At 38.5% G+C, this 21,958-nt stretch overlaps 1 protein-coding gene across 1 annotated transcript in view; it reads right to left on the bottom strand.

Annotated features, from left to right (window-relative positions):
* Positions 1–591: 591 nt before the first annotated feature.
* LOC145478127 (homeobox protein MSX-2-like) overlaps positions 592–21,958 on the bottom strand; it is a 65,044-nt gene continuing 43,677 nt past the window's right edge. Inside the window, exons 2-4 of the mRNA XM_081456047.1 lie at positions 20,478–20,523; positions 10,430–19,147; positions 592–10,197 (exon numbers count right to left, since the gene is read on the bottom strand). Coding sequence (XP_081312173.1) covers positions 9,728–10,197; positions 10,430–10,724 — 765 coding nt within the window. The 5' untranslated portion in view covers positions 10,725–19,147; positions 20,478–20,523 and the 3' untranslated portion in view covers positions 592–9,727. The remainder of the gene's footprint in view (positions 10,198–10,429; positions 19,148–20,477; positions 20,524–21,958) is intronic.

The following is a 21,958-nucleotide window of genomic DNA, read 5'->3' as shown; positions in this document are numbered from 1 at the left end:
AAAGACAAAATCAAACAACTGAAAACTTGAAACCTATGTTTTCTCCAGACTTGATACACCCCCCCACACGTGAAAAGTAACCTGCAATTATTTCGTAATAAGCTGGTGTTGGCGGTTGATGGGCAATAAAGGATGAACTCCCCATTTTGCTTTAAAAAAAGATGTCGCAATTTCTTCACTACCTTGAATAAACTCCACGTGGCACTGAACGCAATCGTATACTTGAACAACACTATGTTCGTGTTATGTTAACAGTATTTTTGGCCCAGCCTGGTGAGAGACTAAACTCCGCTGGATGTCTTTCAGCGAGTTGGAACTTGTAGCGGGTGGTAACATTTGAAGTTTTATATAAAAACAAAGTGACAAGAGGTTGCCTTAAAGAGGAAATAACAATAGGCTAGATTTAATAAAAGGTTTCCTGAAGTATTGCGCAAGTACTCGTTTACTACCAACCCATTGTAAGAAACAACTCAAAACAGTAGCGTGTACTGTGTGTTGATAACGTTGAATCCTTACTGTTACAGCGTTTAAACCAAAAAATGCAGATAAGTTAGCAAGATTTAATTTATTGACATCTCTTCACAATGGCAGGTTCTCTTACCGGTAGAAATGATAAACTGAACTTTCCTTCCACAAGGTATTTTAAAATAAAGTACAATACTTACCTTAAGGGGAAACCGATAGATTTCATCAACATTTAACTAAAAACTGATAGAGAAAGAAAAAGCAAAGCTTAAAAGAAGACACATTCCGGAGCCATTGTCTTAGTAAGTCGCGTCTGACATAGAGTCTGTGTAGCAAAGTGATTTTATTTCAATTCTAATACTGTACAGTCCGGTTCGCACTCTTTCTCTTGTCCAATGCAATTACTTGAATGCGGTTGGAAAAAGACAGGCTTATCCGACCGATAGCTTTTGGTGGTTTTGGACAAAAATGGACACTACGCAAAGGAACGAACGTAGCAGTCTGTTTTAAAGCCCCACTGGGAAACACGTGGAATTTACTGATCAGGCAGACAGGTACACTGCAACACACTGTAGTCTTCTTCTCTTCGTTTTGTCAGAGGAGGCTTAACAGAGATGCAGGAGTTCCTACCGAGCGTAAAGTAGTAACTGGTCGCATGAAATGCCCATGCTCTTTTCGTGTGTTATGTTGGATCAATGAAGCAGTGCTCCCTATTTTTTTATGTTTTTTTTAATTTATAATCTCACAGTATGATATCGTCGTATCCCACTGTTATATTCATTATTGTGTTGTAAGCATTGAGACTAGTGAGCGAGAATTTTGCATAGAACACGATGATCAGCTGTTAGGAGTGAGCATTGTGTGTATGAGAGGCGGCGCGAGAAATTATGCCATGTGGTTATCTGAGCTCTTGTTACAAACTTCTTTTCTCAGCGCGTCTTCAAATTGAAATAGCCCTATCGTTTTCCGAACATCAACGTTTTAAGCCATTTTCTGATTGGATTTTTAAATACTCCTTTGTGAAAAGAACATAGTGTTCAATTATAAGCTTTATCAACAAAGACACTGATGGCGCAGCCGCCAGGTTAGAGAAGATGACAAGAGTGAAACAGGTGGTTGACAATGGAGAAAGCTTTATGCACACGGCACTGTTAATGGATGGATACGGAAACAAACTTCAGTGTTTGTATCTGACTAGAGCACAGACATCAATCGCTCTTGTTTCTATCACTAATATTTGCTTTTTAACCCGAAATAATAGAAATCGAGTATCGCGATGACTAAGCTCCCTTTGATACAATGAAACGTTTCATAACAATAAGCCCAGTGTGCAATTCTGCACGAAGCAATCCAAGAATTGTAGCTCCAGTCTGTAGAGCTTCGCTTAGCTGAATAACCCATGAAAACGAACGCACTAGGAAGCTTGTCTGAGGGAACTTGAATCATGACCTTGTTATAACTGCAATCTTGAGTTTGAACGTAAGGACGAGTAAACATGATCACTGACTAACTACAAAGCTGACAGATCACTGATTAAAATAAATTAACAATTTGAGATTGTTGGAAGTCTTTGTAAATCTTCTTAAAATCACGTAGGCAGGAAAATGCTCCAGCTGATAGACAAAGAAATTTCTTACAGCTGACAACAAGTTTGCCTTTCAATTCTTGTTCATTGTAAATCGTTCACTGCAGGAACATATCTCTACTGCCCTCGTCTCTCGAAGAGCCATTTGGATCTTTAAAATTCAAGCATTGCTGTCAATACTACCCAAACATTTTTAGAACAGTGAAAAATAGAAGAGTTTGTCTCAGGCTATAAATCACCGAAAACACGTTTTATCATTGTGATTACAATTTCCAAAAGAAACCAGGTGAACATCACGTTTAGTATGAAATCATTTTAGCACGAAGGCACAGACAAGGCAACGCAACACGTAAAGCATACCAAAAGACAGCCGGCTCGGTAGAGCACTCTCTCAAGGCTGCCATCTTGACGGGCGGTCAATCTATTCCAGACGACGATGAAACTTCACTGAACTCTTCCCTAAAGGTCTCACGAATCGAAACAAAACGTTAGAATGAATAAACAAATAATTCCAGTTCTGCCACTCAATCCTATATGTTCAGAACGGTAATGGAAATAATGTGCCCTTCAAACACGTGTTGCTGGTGATTCATGTCACAACGCACGTCCACATTTTTGCTTCCCTGAAACGGGTGGAATGTGTTAATAGAAATAAGTGGCAAGTCAACAAAGCATCCACTCCAACAAGAGATCTGCAGGATCTGATCAGCATCTTCCTGTTATTTTTGACTCTGCAATTAAACCAATCTAGGGTTTTTTGAAATTTAACACATTTCCATACTATTAGCATACCGGCACCTGCTTCCCTTGAGAACGTCTTAATTTAATCAGTCCGTCGACAAATTTAGAACGTATCGACACGAGTTTATGTTAGCACAGCACAACACAACGTTAAGTATAGCCAGTTCACAGATTTAACAAACCCAGGAACACTTGTTCAGTCGGTTCATTTACACCCGCAGCCAACGTAACAGCTGTTGACAATATCAATAAATGATCTTGGTTTTTGTTTTCGATTTGATATTAAATATTTTACAAGATGTGTTCACGCTTTGTCAACAATTCTGGCATCTTGCTGTTCCTGTGCGTCCCGATAAATTACTACTCTACCTTTTCGTTTACTTTGAAAAATAAAAAAAAACGAAAAGGAAATTGGCCTCAAGATAACGCAAAAAGCGTCTGAAATAAACACGAAGAGATTGACTTTAAAAAGTCAGTTTCCTGCTCAAAAGTCAATTTTAAAAAATGTAATTATTCGCTTCTCCCTACACACAGGTGCGTGGTGCCACCAAGTCGCCAAACAAAACCTTACTCTTTTGTTAACAAAACTTGCTTTTTCTAAGAATATCACACAATCAACCTGATAACCAATGCTTCCGCAAACGAGAAAGATACGAAATGCGAAAAACATCAAAAAAGACGACTTCGGCTTCAATGAGAAATCCCATTAGACAATATCAAGAGCAATATATTTGCCCTATTGTTGGACAATGCAACAGGTTACCAGGACAATGACACGACAGAGCCTCTTGAAAAGCCTATATAGCTAGAATAAACTTCCTAGTGTGTAGCGTGAAGGAAGGCAAATGAATGAGACATAATGCGGGTAATACCTCAACGAGATTTGCGGTGTTCCATCAAGTTTAATTACAACCTGTCGACTGATTCCTTTTGAGTCCTTGGTCTGTTTTGCCAGGAGTATTGAACTGTTTGTTCGTATCAGTACGAATTCTACAAGAATATCACCAAAAACTACAACCTGTCAATTGATTCCTTTTGAGTCGTTGGTCTGTTTTGCCAGGAGTTTTGAACAGTTTGTTCGTGTCAGTACGAATTCCACAAATATCTCCAAAAAAAACTTTTCTTGCTCAACTGGAAGGGTAGTTTTCAAAAGCATTTTCTACATTTTCCACATCGAGCAAACGTTCCTTGTTACTTAAGCAAGTTTACTGACGGAAAGAATAAAGGAAATAACCACGTGACAGCGACGTTTTACTGTGAAAATTCTAAAATGGAGCCTCTGGTAAATCCATCACTCGTGTTGTTTCGTCAAGTTCGAGGACAGCAGACCCGCTTCACGTTTGCCATAAATGCGACCAAAGGATTTTTCGCGAGAAGCTTTTTTATAAAGTCCCAGATCTTAAGGACTGCCGGAAAATTGTACTACAAAACCTCAGATGAAGAAAATCATTTCAAGTGAGAACACGGTGCATTTAAGGCTTTGTTGGTGTTGCCTAACCTGAATATTCCAAAAATTGTATTTTATTTTAAAAAGTGAAGTCTACTCCAAATTTACAAAAACACATTTCTAAATTCAAGAGGTAATTTATACGAGAGAATCAAAGGCTACATGCAGTTAGGATGGCAAAAGGCATAACAGTTAATTTGTTTGACGCGATGCCAAATGCCAAATAAAACCGTTTCAGCCAAGAAAAACAACTTCCCCTTGAGAACTAAAAAACTCTATGAAGTTGTAATGGCAAGGAGCCATGATTTACCAGATGGTATTCGCTGGAGGGGAGATACTTGTTTTGCTGTGACCAGTAAAATTGTCGCATCGCTTTTCGGCCTCAATGTTCGTGTAACAACTAATTGAATTCTAATGCAATAAAACGACGAATGGCTTCATCTAAAGACGGTTCCAGCTTGGCTGGAAGTAAGTCCATTTGGTTTTGACATTTATTAGATAAATTGGCTAGATTCAGGGCTCAATTTTCCTTACACAGGCACCCATCTGCAAGTCGTAAATGGAAGATAATCGAAAGCAGGCTATTGAAATTTCCACATACCAACTTGATAATGTTCAATAAAAGTGCAAGATAACAAACAGTGCAACACTATTTTTGACACAGGTAATTAATTTTATGAAATTCAGTACATTACAAGATCTAGGATACACCCAAGGTATACTATACTATCTGAACAAGAGTCAAGTTCTGCATCACGTTTCTCGATTTGCAAAGAGAAAGCCTATATTTCACAGACATTACTGGTGAGACACTGCAAGACACCATTATTTAGAACAGGCCAGGGCAGTTTTCATTTGTCTTTCATTTCGAACATTCCTTAAATACAAGTTTAGCTGACATACGAAAGTGGTTTTCGTAAATTGCAGTAGTATATTAAGCATTTTCTTGGTGATTGAAACGGAAAGCAACGGACAGGTTCATCAATTCTGGCCTCTAAAACAACACAAACTGTTTCCTCAGTATCCATCACGTTCACTCTTATTTTATTTCTTGAAAATAGCTGAGTTTGATTAATTGCGGTACTGAAACCCAATATAGAAGTCCAGTGCGTTTCAAAGAAATGACAGCTTTATGAACAGACTTTTTTTAGCGAAAAAATCCATGGACATTCCTGTGTCGCAGTTCACGACATTGAAGGAATTATTTACAAAAGTTCTTGATGCGAATAAGAAGCAATGGAGAATTTCGAAGGGAAGGTCAACGTCTCTAAGTGCACGTAATATTTTAAATTTTTCAAATCATTAAAAAAAGCTGCAAGTTAAAAATAATCGAACCAGTTAATAACGACGGGTTTTGTGTGCTTGTCACAGACTGTTTTACTTTGACACAAGGAGCGTTCGAATCAATTCACTTTATTCACTGGATGTAGTAGACATAAATCCCTTTCCACTATTAGTAAGGAGTAAAGAGCAAAAACCAGAATTGAAGGAAAGAATAGAATTGTTCTCTCTTGAAAAGGTAAGTAGAGGAAAAAACAGAACCGAAGTGAATTGCATTTCTATTACTGGCTAACGGGACCTTCTCTCAAAGAACCTGCAACGCCTAAAAATATTGTTTTACTTTTCTACGAGGCACGTTAAAACAGGTATTCAACAACGTTTAACAAACATCTCAAAAAGAAAAATACAAAGAGAACAGGGGCTACAACGTGCACACCATCAACCCTCTATTCATATCGCACAATTACCCGGAATAAATAGGAATTAAAATTTACTAGCAGAAATAAAGTCTTGTAGTGATTGATTCTATTTCGTAGTTCTGCTTTACTTCTTAGGTCACACTGAGAAGATGACATTTGTAGACAATAGACCTTTGTTCGTACGTGGGTTTCGCAAAATGGTCATTCTAAGCAAAAAGATCGTAAAATAATAGGGATGAATAAACGACGACTTTCGTGTGAGTCAAGAGTTTTTTCCAAAGTCAAATAGACGACTTGCCTTTCTTCGTGGATAAGGTCTACAGGAATTTTGAAGCAAACAACAGTTACGACAATTTAGAGTAAAAATGCTTTGTACTACCATGGTTAAAACTTTAAACAATTAAGTCTCTTGAAGACAAGAACTCTTTCATGCCGACAGCCACGTTTGCCGAACAAACAGTTCTTTTGAAAACACATCCAGTTGTCATTCAAGCATGAAAATCATAATCAGTTGCTTGGCACAAAAGCGTTGAAAACAAATAGAGCTTATTACCTCTTCTTTCACATATAATCCCATAACAATTGTAGCGATGCATTGCTGTATGGATGAAGTTCGAAAGTAACACGTATCGCAATAATTCGTAAATAATGAGTTGACCTTCGCTCAAATTTTTTCTCATTGCAACTCGCATGGAGCAATTAGCTCCTCTTGAAAACAACTTTATACAAGTGCCGAGGTACAATATCACGCAGGAAGATTGGAAGCCATTTAGATATCAGCAATTTCATATCAAAAGCGGCCGCGATTTACTGGAGCGTGTGATGCTTCATGGCTCGACTGAATGGTACGTTGTACGAGGCAATGGCTGGAATCCGAAAAAACCAACCAAAAGAAACATAATATTCATCTAGCAAGGACAAAATACCTTTAGCTATTCTAAGTTGCCTTATCAGAGAAGAGTTAAGGGGCCCAAAATAAAATTGGCTCGTTCAAATGGGTGAGATTCAAGAGGCCAAACCTGACAGATTGATTGTGACTCGTTTAACAGCGGGAGGTATTTTATAAAACCGTTGGCTTTCAAGCCATGTTTGGCATAAACAATTGGCGACGTCTCATACTAGTTTTATTGTGTAGAAAACAAATTGCACAAACAGGGCAGTGTGTATTTGTTTTAATGATGGCGTTGTAGTGCTAGTTGCTATTTAACACGACCTTAGTTCTCAACACATTGTCGTTCCTACTCCTTTTGTATAAGGCAATTCATCGTGTCTATTGTAGACTTTTTGAGACCGCCTTCGCATTTTGTAGTCATTCCAAAGTCCCTTTTAAGTGCTTCTGAAACGAATCACAAAAAGCACCGACAGAAGCGGTTTTTAATTAGTTTGCCTTTTGTAAAATTGCTTATTAATGAATCACTTTACAAACAGAGACGCCAGGCGTTCTCGAGAGACCCGCTGAGTACTAATTGGTATGTAATTTGTCCGAGATAAGTAGCATTTTCATATTCATTTGCTAAGTAAACACAAGATAATTTCTTCTCTAGTGCGCTGTGTCCGTAATGCTAGTTGAATTGCAAGGTCTCATCAGCTTAAGTAAATCAATGAAACAATAAAACCGGTATCTGTTGTAGAATACAAACACATTTTCCCCAAATTCACGAACTCAGAAAACATTTTAATTTTTCATTACTAGGATAGAAACTTGCCACGAGCGAATTCCAGCTGACCGAAATGTAAATAAAACTCCTTCTTTGAATCCTTCAAGTGCTATTTGTCAAAAAAGGAAAAAAAGAAAAGAAAAACGTTGAAACAGTTTGTTCTCTCCTCCTCGGCGCAGGCTTTTTTTAGTCCAAATGTTCTCCAGGTATAAACACTTTATTCGAGGCAATCTGCTTAACCGTGGATTGAGATCTCATCCAGAATTAAAGGGTTGTCTCTTCAAAGCTTCATCTCACACTGTGATGTAGAGCTCTTCAACACACAACTTGGTCAAGAAAAAGACAAAAAGATATTCTGTTGATAACTGAACGAAGTCAGACTTCAATAAAAAGACACGTAATTAAGATTAAAAGAGGGAAATCAAGTTTTCTTGTCTTTCATCCAAGGGTATTAGAAACGAGATTAACGCTCTACAAATAACATTTCAAAGTGCCAAAATAGCCCAATCATATAATGATACTGATAATAACAAAGGAAAGCCCTAACTTCTAAGAGAATTTCAAATGCGCTCGACACATAACCTAATTCTTTCCTCCAAGACACGATAACGTTCTCGATATGTTTACCTCGAGTAAGGAAAAGTTTCATTGGCAATATTGTTCTATTGTTTTCGTTTGAATAACAGTTAAATGCATGGGGTAAAAAATGGCTTAAGTACTGCTGGGGAGTGTAAAGCAAAACACGGCTTATAATCGACGCCGAACCTCAAGACCCTAATTTATCAAATGCAAGACATATTTGTGCCAGATGCGAGAGGTAAGGGCATGTCTTGGCTGTTGTTTGTACAACAGCTTTTTCAAACAGCAAATAATAAAAGTCTGGTTTCCTTATCACAAAACAACATTGCATTCCCATATCTATTATTTCCTAATGACGACCATATGGGTGAAAGCTGTTTTGGTATGCTCATCTACCATCACCCAACGGCAGGTTGCTATGAGAAAAATACAGCAACAACTGCTTGTCCCCTTTTTGTGAAGTAATTCACAGAGATAGGTGGGACCAATGGAAGAAGCACTGAGGTACCAGAAGAACTGGCTCTGAGTATCTGACTCTACGCTCTCGAAAAACACAGAAGACGACCTTACCTGCAAAGGATAACTTTACTTCTGTTTTTATATTACAATAGACTGTTTGTTCTTGCTATTTACATAGACCATGTGGACACTTCAGGAATGAATCCCTTTTACTTGGACTAAGAACTAGTGTCACTTGTGCAATAATCGCTGGTGGCTTGATAAATAACACCATTGAGCTTTTAAGTGCTACTATTGAATTGCAAAAAAACAAGGCCACCAGTTTCGTACCAGAACTTTCCTACGCGGAAAAAAAGCGTGGCAACACCTAAAGTCGGATCAGACGATGAAATTAGTGCTGCACTACCAGTGAACAATACGATGATTAGCTTTCTTTTCACAAGTTCTAGCAGGTACAAGCCGTTGACAACCAGTTGTTCGGGGGTAAAAAAAAAAAACTACCAAGATACTGTATGACCCAAAGTTTGCGGTACACTCATATCTGTTCTTCCCACATAATTGTACCAGACGAATTTCAATTTATTAGGCCGCTAAATAATTACTAAGACATTGTTTTGATGGCCAAAGGAACGCTGAGTTGAGCTGCTGCAGCACCGGCTGTACAAAGCATTTGCTGTGCCTAGTATCAATGCAGTTTTTTAGAATTTGTTTCGAAGACACGTGCTTGATGTCTTTATAATTGGTCTCACAACAACTTGAAATCAATTGAATTACCCTTAGCTACAAATGCTTTTTCAATACGTGGCCACCACAGACCCTTCTTGGGTTATTCATATCCGCCCTTGGCAATAATTGCACATAATATTAACAAAATTTGCGAAGTTCATTCTTGTTTAAAAAAATGTTCACCGCTTGATATTATAAGTTTCATTTTAATTTTCTGAACTTTCTTTATAATTCTCTGATCGGCAAACTCTGGTATAAGAAAATCATAATTGTCACTGGGGGATGGGAAATAAAATACAAACAAAAGTATTTATCTAAACAGATCGGAAATTGCAATTACAACTAATACCGCTACTTGCCAACTACGCTAATGGTACATGAAATTATGAAAAGCTTGAGGAGCGCCGTAAGGACTCCCGTGTGAGTAGCTCATAGTCTGTCCATAGGGTGAATTAGGTAAATTAACGTGCGCGTAAGATTGGAAAGCGAAATGTGGGCCGTATGGCGAAGGTTCACAGCACACAGATCCAGCTCCAAGACTCGATGGAAATCTTGGTGGCAAATATGGCTTGCTTGCCAGTTTAAGTTTTTCTAGTTCCGCTTCATGAAGTCTTTTCGCTTTTGCTCTGCGATTCTGAAACCATATCTTTACTTGCGTTTCCGTAAGGTTCAAAGACGCAGAGAATTCCGCTCTTTCGGCGATCGAGAGGTATTGCTTTTGTCGAAATTTCCTTTCCAAAGCAAGTAGTTGCGAAGTCGTAAAAGGCGTTCTTGGTTTCCGATTAGTTTTATGTTTCCTGAGTTGACATTTTGTTGGGTTCAAGCGTGGACGAATACCTGAGAGAGAGGGGAAATAGTGATATGAGTGAGTGCTTGATTGTACAGCAAAGGACTCAGGTTTTACTAAGACACGCAACGCTGTACTATGTCAGTCGGCAAGCCGACAGGAAACCGCTCTGCCTCTTACAACATAACGGTGCAACTAAAGCAATTATACAGCGTTAAACACTGTCTCATAACATCAAATGGGAAAAAGTGAAAAAGGAAACGACAGAGATTTTAAACTTACGAGGTGGAGGGTCATATCTAGTAGAATGCATCCAAGGGAAATCTTCTGTCCATTCCACACGCTCATTTGTGTCTTTGCTTTCGCTAGCCAAATCGATAGAAGGTTCCGTACCCTTCACAGCTTCTCCTCCCCTAACATCTTGTTTATCCAACAGCCTTTCAACAGAAAAGTTAATCGGCAACCCTGGTGCGCGGGCTGAGTTTGCCGGGCTGTCGCCATTTTGGTCTGGTTTGGATATAAGCGATTCAACGCTGAAAGATATACCTCTAGCCGTGGCAGGTCTGCTTTGCTCCATTGCGTTTGACAACTCTTTGAGAGTAAATCGCAGTTATGTCTGCTAGCACAGAACGCTTGAGCGTTAGCGAGGAGTCCCTGGAATGCCTACTTGCTCTGCCGTCCTTAGCTTTAGTTCGGAACTGAAGAGAACCTGCTGTGAACAGCCATTTCACCCGTTTGACGTCCGCGTATATTGGACCCTGCCTAATAGGGCATAAGATAATTGTGTCATTATCAAGCAAATTTGTTGTTGATAAATGGCAGCCAACCACAGGACGCGCAGGGTGTCATCTTTAAAAGATTTGATAACTGCTAAATTGTTCCCATTGGCTCGCATTAAAACCAATTTACGGCTTGGTAGTTCCATTGTTTCTGTCGGCGTGGTGGCTTCGATAATTCTACAAACATGTTAGAACTGCCTTCCAGGCATTTACAAAATAATTTCGTCTGACGTGCCCACACTGTCGGTTTGAAGTTGTTATCCAAAAGTACCGCCTTTCTTGCTTCAAAACCAAAACCACTTGTCTGATAATTAGGATTAATATGCAAGGTACTTAAAAGAAAAGTAATGGGCCGGTTACGAGATGGGAATCTTCTTTCATCTGGTGACGAAAGTCACGAAATACAGCGCTGCCGAGACTTCTATTTACGCCAAGGTTGCGTTCCCGTTATAAACAGACATAACTATCAATCACCAGAAATGTGGCAGCTCTCTTCTCTCGCCTTTATTTTGTTTGTCAAAAATTTTAGCTCTAAAGAGACAAGCATTTTTTATTGTTTGCTTTAATCCTTAAAACAAATAGGAGACGTCAGCGGGGGGCTCTCAATCGATAGTATCAGATCTTAAAGGAAAACAAAATTTTATGGAAATCAATTAAAGCTTTTTCAAATACAAATTACTACGTGTCTCTATTATCGGCTTGTTCGGGAAGTAATTTCCATCTGTGTATGTAACCGGTAATTGAGAGGTAATTGAAGCAAGCGATGTGCTTTCGAAGATAATGATATGGTAATATGGCCTTCACCAAGGCATACATACAATTTCTAAGCACAAAGAAAACACCGTTCACTGCAGTGAAGTCTTGAATAGTGCAACATGATTGAATCAATTATAACACCTTTGACAATCTTCTAAACACTGCCAAGGAGGGACCATATTGATTTTTAGCGATAAGACAAGAGGTTTTGTTTGGATTATTCCCTTCCTGCATGCCCCAGAGCTTTGAATGTTTATTATCAGCTCTCGGTCTTAATTTGATATTTCCACAAACTGTTTGGTCAGGCTGATTATTCGATTTCCAGATGCCGAGCTCGGAAAATTCGTGATTAGCAGTGCACTCAAACGTATCCCCGGTATCAAAAAAGAACAGGCTGCGCATTCTTGGCGCTAATGTCTCCATCGATAAACTTTAATTGTAACCATACAGCGTTAGCCAAAGAGATTACTAATTAGAATAACTTTGGATATCTATGAAGTTCTAGTGAAATAGATATTAATCGCCATTTCGATGTAATTAGCGAAAGACGCCAGTAGTCTGAAGACCTAATAAACAACAGCCGTAAGACTCAATTATATTTGACACAGTGGATAATTTTAGAACCTTTGGAGTTGCTCTGAAAAAGTCCATACTCTTGACTACTGCCGTGTTTGCTCCCTTATCTTTTCCTGTAATTAGTGTTCTTTCAGGAAACAGACAACTTTATGGAGAACACTTCAGGCAAGCCAGATACAAATTACACAGCAGAACTACGCTCACTTACGTATTTCGACTTCGACGTTGACAGTTTGGAAGATAACCAAATTTGAGAAGCATGGCTTTATCTTGCGAGTGCTATTCAAGTTGGAGTTATCTTTGTACAGCGCCATGTTTTCCGATACTGAGATTAAGTTTCTCTAAAGCAAACGCGAACAAGATAAGTGGGCCATGCCCTTTATCGCACTCATTCAAGATCTACTGTCGCTTCTGACACGAACGGCCACATCTGCTATCCACTCATTGAGCTGTATTTTGTTTCGCGTGTTGCCACATTTTAAGCTTGAAGCTTTGACAAATTTACGGTTTGAAAAATTTAAGTGCCGCGCTTTAGCCATTTCACCCACACAGATTTTTAAAAATACCAAGACTTTTTTCATTTAGCTGTCACAAAGGTTACGCTATCTCTATCAGATTAGCGAATTCTGAGTGTTTCGAATCTTTTAAATACCTGTTCAGAAATATAGTAAATTCGAGGTTTCTTTTTCTTATTGTAAATTATGCGACGCACATTTGGGGAACCTGAAACTGTCGACAATAAAAGCAAGATTCCCGAGTCGCCAGAACAAGTTGAAGGAAAACAAACACCTGTATAAATGCTAACTGTTTTAAAATCAACCTATTCTTAAATGTTGCCATTATTTTAACTTTGGCAAGTTCATCCTTTAAACCCTTCTTTTCACAGCCTAAAGCCAATAATAATAAAAATAATAATAATACATGAAAACTGAAGTAATGGACGAAACTCAATATGACAGTGGACAGAGTTCTACGAATGGATGTGCTTTTAGGAGATCTCGAAGGAGACATTTGAGGCCAAAGCTGAAAGCTTCAGCCTTCACTTTCAAAAAAAGAGGAAATTATTAACGGCACATCAGTTTTTACTTGATTGCAATTAAAAGAGTGGCGACCATTTCGAGGAAGCTACGCGATTTAGCGACAGGTGCTATGTGGGCAGAAACCTCTTTGCCAAGGTATACAATGTATGTACATAGTTTAGGAATTTGAAAATAACGATCCCAAGTTGACAACGTATAAGGCCATTTTCCAGGCAACAAGGGTTGCAAATCATGGTTACACCTTTTAAAACAAAAGGGACGAAAGCTTTTTTTCAGCTAAGAAAGGCAGTATTGTTAGTACTCGGCGGCTAAAATCGCTTAATGCACAGTCCTCCAAAGCTCCATGAAAGATTTTTGATCAATGCAATTGACATTTTCATTGACATTTTCACGCACCGCTGTTGAAAATACTTGTAATTTGAACTCAGAACAGGAGAAGGTGCCCAAAACTAAATAGTGGAAACATTATATTAAGTAAAGAAATCTACTAGATAAAAACAATGCAGCTATAACGCGATTCACAAACGTTTATTGTTAAGATAATAAGATTAATGCGTTTGCAGGCACAGACACCAGAGAGTCAGTTTAAAAGAATTAAGATTGATAGAGCAACTCCACATTTGGTTAATCCTCTCGTCATCCACATTAATTATCGTTCATAAACATTAATGCGATTGACTCTGAAATTGCGTTAAAAAATTCTTTAAGATGGAACAAACAGATAAATTCTTGTGCTTCCTGTTTTAAAATATTAACATGGATAATGAACATAACTTGAAGAATGCATCAGTACCATCAAAAGAATACCTAGAAAACGAAATCAACGATTACAAAATCGGAACCCAATTCATGCATTCCTGTAGAGACTTCCACAGTGTAGTGTTTAAAATGCAAGCAAGTTTGGAAATCAACCACAGAAAGCGCCTATTATAGTGAAAACCAAACACTTTTAGTTCCAAGCCTTAAATTGTGCTACAGGTAATTAGCTAAACTGCTTAAGTGTATAATAATTGAATTTATCTAACAATGCCACAGCCAAACACTGATTAATAAAGGAAAAATAAAAAAAGGAAGCTAGTCGTGCCTTTAGATATGCTTTATACACGTAACATGCATTTTGTTCAAATTGTAAAATTTGTCCTTAGCAAGAGTATAGGAAAGAGCAATAATAGTTACTTGTACGGACAGGAAAACTTCACCTTTACGATTAACTATAATTTTGAAGTAGGAAAAGGAAAAAAAGACTCTGTAAGGCACTCAATCACTTAAATACAATTTACGTAATTCATTCACAGATTTATTTTCCACATAGATAAGACACAATAATTTCATTATTTGAGACGTCAGATGTGATGTGGCCAGATTATACTGTTCCTTGGAAGGCCCTCGATAAAATGGTAGATTAAAATTGGCTTAAAAATCTATCGGCAAGATTGTTTGTATTGTTCACAACAGCGACAATGAATAGCAGTGATTTATGGTAAATCATTTCCGAATGCCCTTTGAATTTTTGGTCTTAAAGGGTTTCGATAGGATTTTGAAAGGAAGTAGTGATCTTTCCCAGGGAACAACCTGGAAAGAATCTGTAATCTATAATCAAGAAACATTACATAGCTATTGCTTATCAAGTCCAAGGTCTTACCCATGTGACCTAAAACCTTACCAGTGCATGCGAGGTACCGGCCATCTGTCCTGTAATATTTAAGCTGTGCTGGTTTTTTTTTTTCAATCTATGATGAACACACACACAAAAAACAGCGGCTCTCGCTTGACAAATAAAGACGTACATGTTTTAAAAAAATGCCAATAGATTGTTTTCTTCTCAGGTCTTAGGCCATATGCATTTTTACTCTATTGATTATGAATTGACCCGTATTGTCATATTTAATCATAAAATATATATAAAAAGCTTTGGTCACCTAATGTTCCTATCGCCCCAGGGTTCAATTAACACACATTAGTGAATAAACACTGGCTTTGCGGAAAATAATAATTCAATCGAACACAAAAGAAGCAAATCTATTGTTAGTAACTGTCACTTTCCTTCAACCCCGTTAACAAAAGTCTGAATTGGTTGTTTACAAGAGAGAAAATTCTCGGGGTGAGTGGAATTTCTAATCTTTGTTACAACTTCTGATAAGAATACAAAGAGATAAAACACCACACAATTAATAATGATAAGGAAAGAGAGTCGGAAGAATGGTTTTAATTCAGACAAGTTTTGCTATGTTTGGATAATTTCTGGTGAGTTTTGAAAACTTGTTTTCTATTTTGCAGGTTTGTTTTGACATGTTTCTTGCCCAACACGTGGTGAAGGCAGGGAGCAGAGAAACAGGATACAAATGATAGCCACAAGGACCAAACAAAAAAGAACAAAAGGCTTTCTATCCGTTCAGTCTTTGTTTTTACTTGCACAATACTAAAGTTATGAACACTTCACTGAGGAATCAATGAATACAACAAAGGCGATTAATAATCCTTTAGATTTATGACGAAACAATTGAACCGTTACATGAATGACTTCTCACGAATTAGACTGTTAATATAAGTGTGCTCGAACTCGTAAGTACACCTGCCTAAACCAACACGAACCCCATTTTATTTTCTAGGTGAAAAAGGCTGTGACGTACAAGGAATGAAATATACTTTTTACCAAAGACTACTCTTAACCGGGTCTACTAAATACCAGCTTCGCAAATATTTTAGTAAATTTTACTTTGAAATTGAATAAAACGTACGGTGCCAAATTTGGAAACAAACCATGCCACCGGTTTGGCAACCAGAGCCCATTCACTAACACCTTTCATGATTTTTTTAAGATCTCAGAAGATTCAAACACACGGCGAAATCTCAATGGGAATAAGGCAAAATACTGGTTACAATATTTGTTTCTTCTTGAATGTCGTCGAATGCCGTTTGGAATTTACCCTAATTTATTTTCCAGCTGATTCGTTCGTCAGATTATTTCTCAGGATGCAATAGGGTTAATAGAAACACCACCTACTTTTTTCGTGACAATACTGAAAACGTTTGCTTGTTCAAAAAACCTCTTTGTAGAAATGATTAGCCACTTTGGACAGGCTTCTGCATCCCGCTGTGTCTGTTTAAGTGGCCCACTTCTTTTATCGAATACTCCCCACAGGGACAAGAAATACTTCGTCAGATATAATTGTGAAGCTCCGGAAATGGACGAAAGCCGTGGCACAAGTGATTTATCGAAGGAAGGGCGTATTAATCACAAGCCCCTACGGCAATAAACAATCAGGAATTCACGTTTAACACTCAAGATATTTCGCTCGTCCGACGTTTTTAGTTTATTGTTGAATTTTCGCGTTTGAAGAACGACGAACCCCTCTCGTTTTTGCAATACATATATGTGATATCAAGTCGTTAACAATAAGGAAAATAAAGGGAAAAGTACTTCAGTCAAAGTTACTTGGAGACAAAGAATGAAAAAAAAAAAAAAAACCTTGGAGACTAATCTTAGCCCTCGGAGTGTTCAGCCGGTACGAAGTTGTAGTTATTTTATATTTCCGAAATGACCGAACCGTCGATGCCCTCAAACGAGCTTCCTCGTGTCAGAAAGGAACACAAACTCCGTTGAAATTTTACGATAACGCGAAGTAACAAAGGTAAAAATAAATGATAACGCCATGAAATGTTGGGTTTCAGCGACCTACATTATCTTAACTCAAATCTCATAGGCACTTGTTGGTGGTGGGTTTCTTTTGTAACATGTTCCTCGCGTGCTCTAATACTAAGTTGTGCTTAGAATATGGACATAACCCGCTTTTTCCGCTTTTACAATTTTATTAGCGCGTTCTTAACGCAGTTTGTTCATCCTTCTGTTTGGTCCTTGAAGGCTTCTCCTTTAGAAATAACATTACAAGTGAGATTTAAAGTTTTTGCCTATCTGCAAGTTTTGCTATGCCGTCACCTTTATTCAATAGGCGAAAACACGGCTTCACATTCATATTCATATATCTTTAAGTCAGCTTACTACAGATTACTCGAATTTTCGTCAGAAAAAAAAACTGAATCTGAAAAACAAAATATTGAAATGCCATTTAATTACAAGCTGCGTCAGAAACAAGTGTAAATAATTCAATTCGAATTTGGACGAAGCGACCTTGACACACAATCAAATCAAGGTTACATTCTGCGTGGTCGAACCTCAGATTTGAGGAACGTTCAACAGAATGTTAGTCATTGGCTGGTTTCAAAGTGTCCAAAATTTAATAAAACGGTAGCCTCGCAGTGCGAGTTCCACGGAATAAGCAACTTACGGGTGTTTTGCCAGTTTAGTAACTTGCATATTTTTTCTCTGTTAGTAGATAATTTTCTAGTTTTTCCGAGGCTTAGTGAGTAAATACGATGCCCTTAATTACGCCAGGGTTTAATATTGGATTAGGATTAGCTTCGTTTAAAGAAGGCCTATGATTTAACAAAGCTGTCCACATCTCACACCAAGATTCCGCGCATCTTCTGGCGCAACACCATTTCAAACAAAGACCTGCTTAAACGGTGTAGAGCAGAATCAATGGCTACTATTCTGATGAGAAGTCGCTGGAGGTGGATCCGCCATGTCATCTGCCCAAGACCGCTCTACACTGGACGCCAGAAGGAAAACGGAGGGACCGCACAAAGTTCACGTGGTGACGCATGGTGGAGAAAGAAATGAAGCAGATGGGAAAGACCTGGAGCAGCATTCAAGTCGTGGCAAAGGACCGGCAGACGTTGCAGAATTACTTTGCTGCCTTACACGCCACCAAGGAGTAATGGGCATGAGTTAGAGTGAGTGAGAAAAGAAGGCCTATGTGCAGAAACGGGAAAATCCTGTCTGAATTCAATAATTGACCGTGAATAAATAATCTATAGCTATATCATATTTTACATGGCTAGCTATATACAAACAGATCACGCAGGATGTGGACGGAAGGTGAAAGCAGGTACCTTACTAATTACATGACATTTTCGTGACACGTTTATTTCGCGACTTTGGGGTGCGCACATTTTGCGACACTTAAATTCCGCGATTTTGCGAAAATTTGTTGTTTTGAATCACTTTAACTTCGCGTTCTTGAGTAACAAGCAATTTACTTCCTTGCCAATGTTCTTGAGTTTAGTAAACTGACTTTATCAAAGGTACAATGACGTCAAAATTAACAAAAACTCAGCGGCGGAACTATATGTCAACAGTAACAAAATGTGAGTCTCTTAATTTTCGCGTCATAGTTATGTTCGCAACACTTACTGTTTGCGTCACTTTAATTTCGTAATTTTCTTTAATCGGGAAATTCGCGAAATTAACGTGTCGCGAAAATTCTATGATATAAGGTAATTCACTTCTTGCTTTAGTCTATTTGCAATCAAAAGAGTAGAACACATCCCAACAGAATGGATCACAATTACAGCATGGAAATGATGGATTAATAGGCTGGTAGTGATCATAAAGAAACAAAAACTCTTCATCATCTAGGAACCATCGGCATGAGCTATTGCAAGCGCGCTTCTGACATCTTCGAAAGACCTTTTCTTTCTCGCCTGCAGCTGTAGTCCGAGTCTTCGTAGTCACAATCTTAACGCCAAATACCAGTCCGATTTTCGCGCCCTTTTAACGTAGTCGGCCCAGTCCACGCGAGGCTTGGACTCGCACGTCTGGAAATAGCGCGTAGTTCGTAATGACCGTATCTTAAAGTCCTTATTTATAAGCAATCCTCCCCTACTTACACTTAAGTGATCGTCAAATGTTTATACAAGCACGTAACTTGACGAATACGTAAGAAGTGATCTGAAGTCAAGAACAGCTCATAGATCCAACCTCGTGATCACAGACACAGTGGCAGAACCTGAAAGAAAGGGAGATCCAGCAGAAGTTAACCATTATCGGAAGACTGTAGGGACGGGAAAATGAAATAAAATACAAATTATATTGATTACCATGACAAGACCAGCCTATTCCCAAAAACGTTCCACGAAAATAATATAAATCTTTTGGATAACATTCTGCTATTGTATTTCGTGCAGTACTGGGAAAAGTCCAAAAGAGTTACTACAGGATGAACACGTCATATTTAACACGCGGTAACATTACGACCAAACTACCTGGCTTTCCCTGCAGTACCTACGAAAGAGTACGACATTCTAGGTAAGATCGGTTTCTACCACCATTCTGTAAGTTGTTCGACTACCAGTGATCCCTAACATGGCGCAACCAATTGTATCTCATGACAGGGTACCCAATAGCATGGTAGCTCTACTACTTTATTTAAGAAATAGAAAACACGTACCGTGTTTCTATAGAGTTTAATATAGAAATACGAGTAGAGGTTTGGGAGAACGAGAATTGCTGTGGTAACACGAGCCGATAGGCGGCTGTTTCCCCAGCTTTTTCTACTGAGTTCTCCCAAACATTGCACCACGGGTCTTGAAAAATATAAAACAGGAAAATCATTTGAAAGAAAATAAGAAAACGCGGGTTGAAGATCAGATCGAATGTGACCGCAAGGCGGACGAGAGCGAAAAAAGTCAGGATGTTGATAAAGGACAAGATGGGAAATTCGTGATACTCGAGGAAAAGTTCACACTGAACGGTGAAATAATATCCAAGAAATACGAGGTGTAGTCCAAAACAGAAACACCTGTCGAGTAATTCATGAATGTGGGCGAGACAGCCAAACGAACAGAGCCTTACTGATACATTCTGTAGCACCAGAACCTCAAACGAAAGAACAACGAGGTCAAACAGTGATCACACTTAGTTAAATACCAACATGGAGATCATGTGGTAAAGTATCCGTCGTTTTAGATTTAGCAAGCTGACGTTTTGAGCGTTTCACCAGTGGATCTATATTTCAAGGCTCTGACAAAAGCATCGAAACGTCAGCTATTCAAATCTAAAACAAGGTGACTATGAACTAAGTGTTTCACTCGTTCACTTATATTAAGTCCAAAACAGCAACTAATCAAGGATCTCTCACTACAATTACAGGGAAAACACTTACATGCAGGGGAACAAATGCCAAATAAAAAAGATTGCCCAATTTGACACGTTGGAGACATACAGCTCAGCTCGAGTTCAGAATTCGTAATGATATGCGTTGTTCATTAGGCGTAGTCGAGAAATTGAGGTATACCATAATAACTCAACACGAATTTCTTTCTAAATCTACTTCTTACCTAGGTTTTCCTTTATCTCCATGCCAACCACGTGATCAGGCGCAGCCTAACAATAAATATGGATAATCTGTTATCGAGTTTTAGGAAGGACAATAGATTATAGTACAATAATTAAATTCATATTCTGATCTTTTGGAGCAAGAGTGAAAAAGGAAATGTGCAGATTATAGACCATATTCATAAATGGTTGCCCTCGAATTCAAACAACAGGCCATTTCCGAGTAACCTTGTGCCTCTGTTTCAAAACGAGTCCTCGTGCCAAACCTTTCATATAAAAATGAGTTTGATTTGCACGAAAATGAACCTGTAGGGGAAACATATTTCATATGAATGGTTTCGCACGAACACAGAGGCAAAATGCAACTCGGAAATGGCCTATTGAAAGAAAAATATATTCAGAAAAGAAATTGGACAACAAAAAAGTTCAGGTCAGAGTGCAGTTTTAGGCCATTAGAGTTGTAAAAGAGTTTTGTGATTGTATAATGAAGCAAATCGTATGAATAAACTACACTTCACTACACTAAGGCTTCAACAGAATTAGAAACCTTGGGATACCGGTGCTACTGGCCTACAAAAGGAAACATTATGTCAGTGACAGCAGCTGACTGAAGCAAATACAGTAAAACCTACACTAAGCGGACACAGAATAAAGCAGGCCCATGTACCTAGACAATAACCAAGGTCCCAAAATCTATTATCCCATTTATTTACTTTGAATGGTGCCTCTATTAAGTGGAGGCTAATTTTCTTCTGTATAAAACCGGCGTTGAATGACCTGTAGTAAAGGAGCAGTTGTAACTAGATTCCCCCATAGTTAATAGAGGGAAATGGCTTTGACGCCCGGTAAACTTGAAAAGGAGCAAACAAAGATGCCAAGATTAATGTTGGAAGGTCCACGACCATAAACAATCGTTTGTTTTGCCCTCATACACCAAGTATGATACTGTAACCGAAACGTTTCTTTTTTCGTAGTTATTTTTTCTGAGACAGAACCTATATATATATAAAAAGATAAAACAATGAACGCTGCTGGGTTTCATAACCATCCCCATTTATTAAATGCGTAAAAAACCGACTAGGTTTCACGAAACTTCCAATCACCGTTCAGCTAACGCTTTGTTTGGTAGTTTTCACTTCAGAACGGTGCCTACCATTGTTATCGCGCACAAGTTCTACGCATCACGCAAGGCATGGCTTACACGGACTGAGGCAATCAACTACGTTACCAAATGCGCCACTAAAATGAACGCAAAATTTTCCTACCGTGACCAAATCAAGTTTAATAAACCTATACTAAAACCGGGAACACCAGAATAGCAGCATATCGCTAACCACTAACTGTAAACGGCTTCCAGCTCAAGAACTACAATCATGGACAAGAGTCTTGGGACAAATTTGCACTTTTGCCGCTTTTGCGCACACACCAGAGCGAATACAACTTCACCAGCCTTACCTCGCCCCCCACCCCCCATACAGTGTTG

This window comes from Orbicella franksi, chromosome 2 (assembly GCF_964199315.1).
Source record: "Orbicella franksi chromosome 2, jaOrbFran1.1, whole genome shotgun sequence".
NCBI classification, from domain to species: Eukaryota; Metazoa; Cnidaria; class Anthozoa; order Scleractinia; family Merulinidae; genus Orbicella; species Orbicella franksi.
The sequence above is the reverse complement of the archived record's forward strand: the minus strand, read 5'-3'. Positions and strand labels throughout refer to the sequence as shown.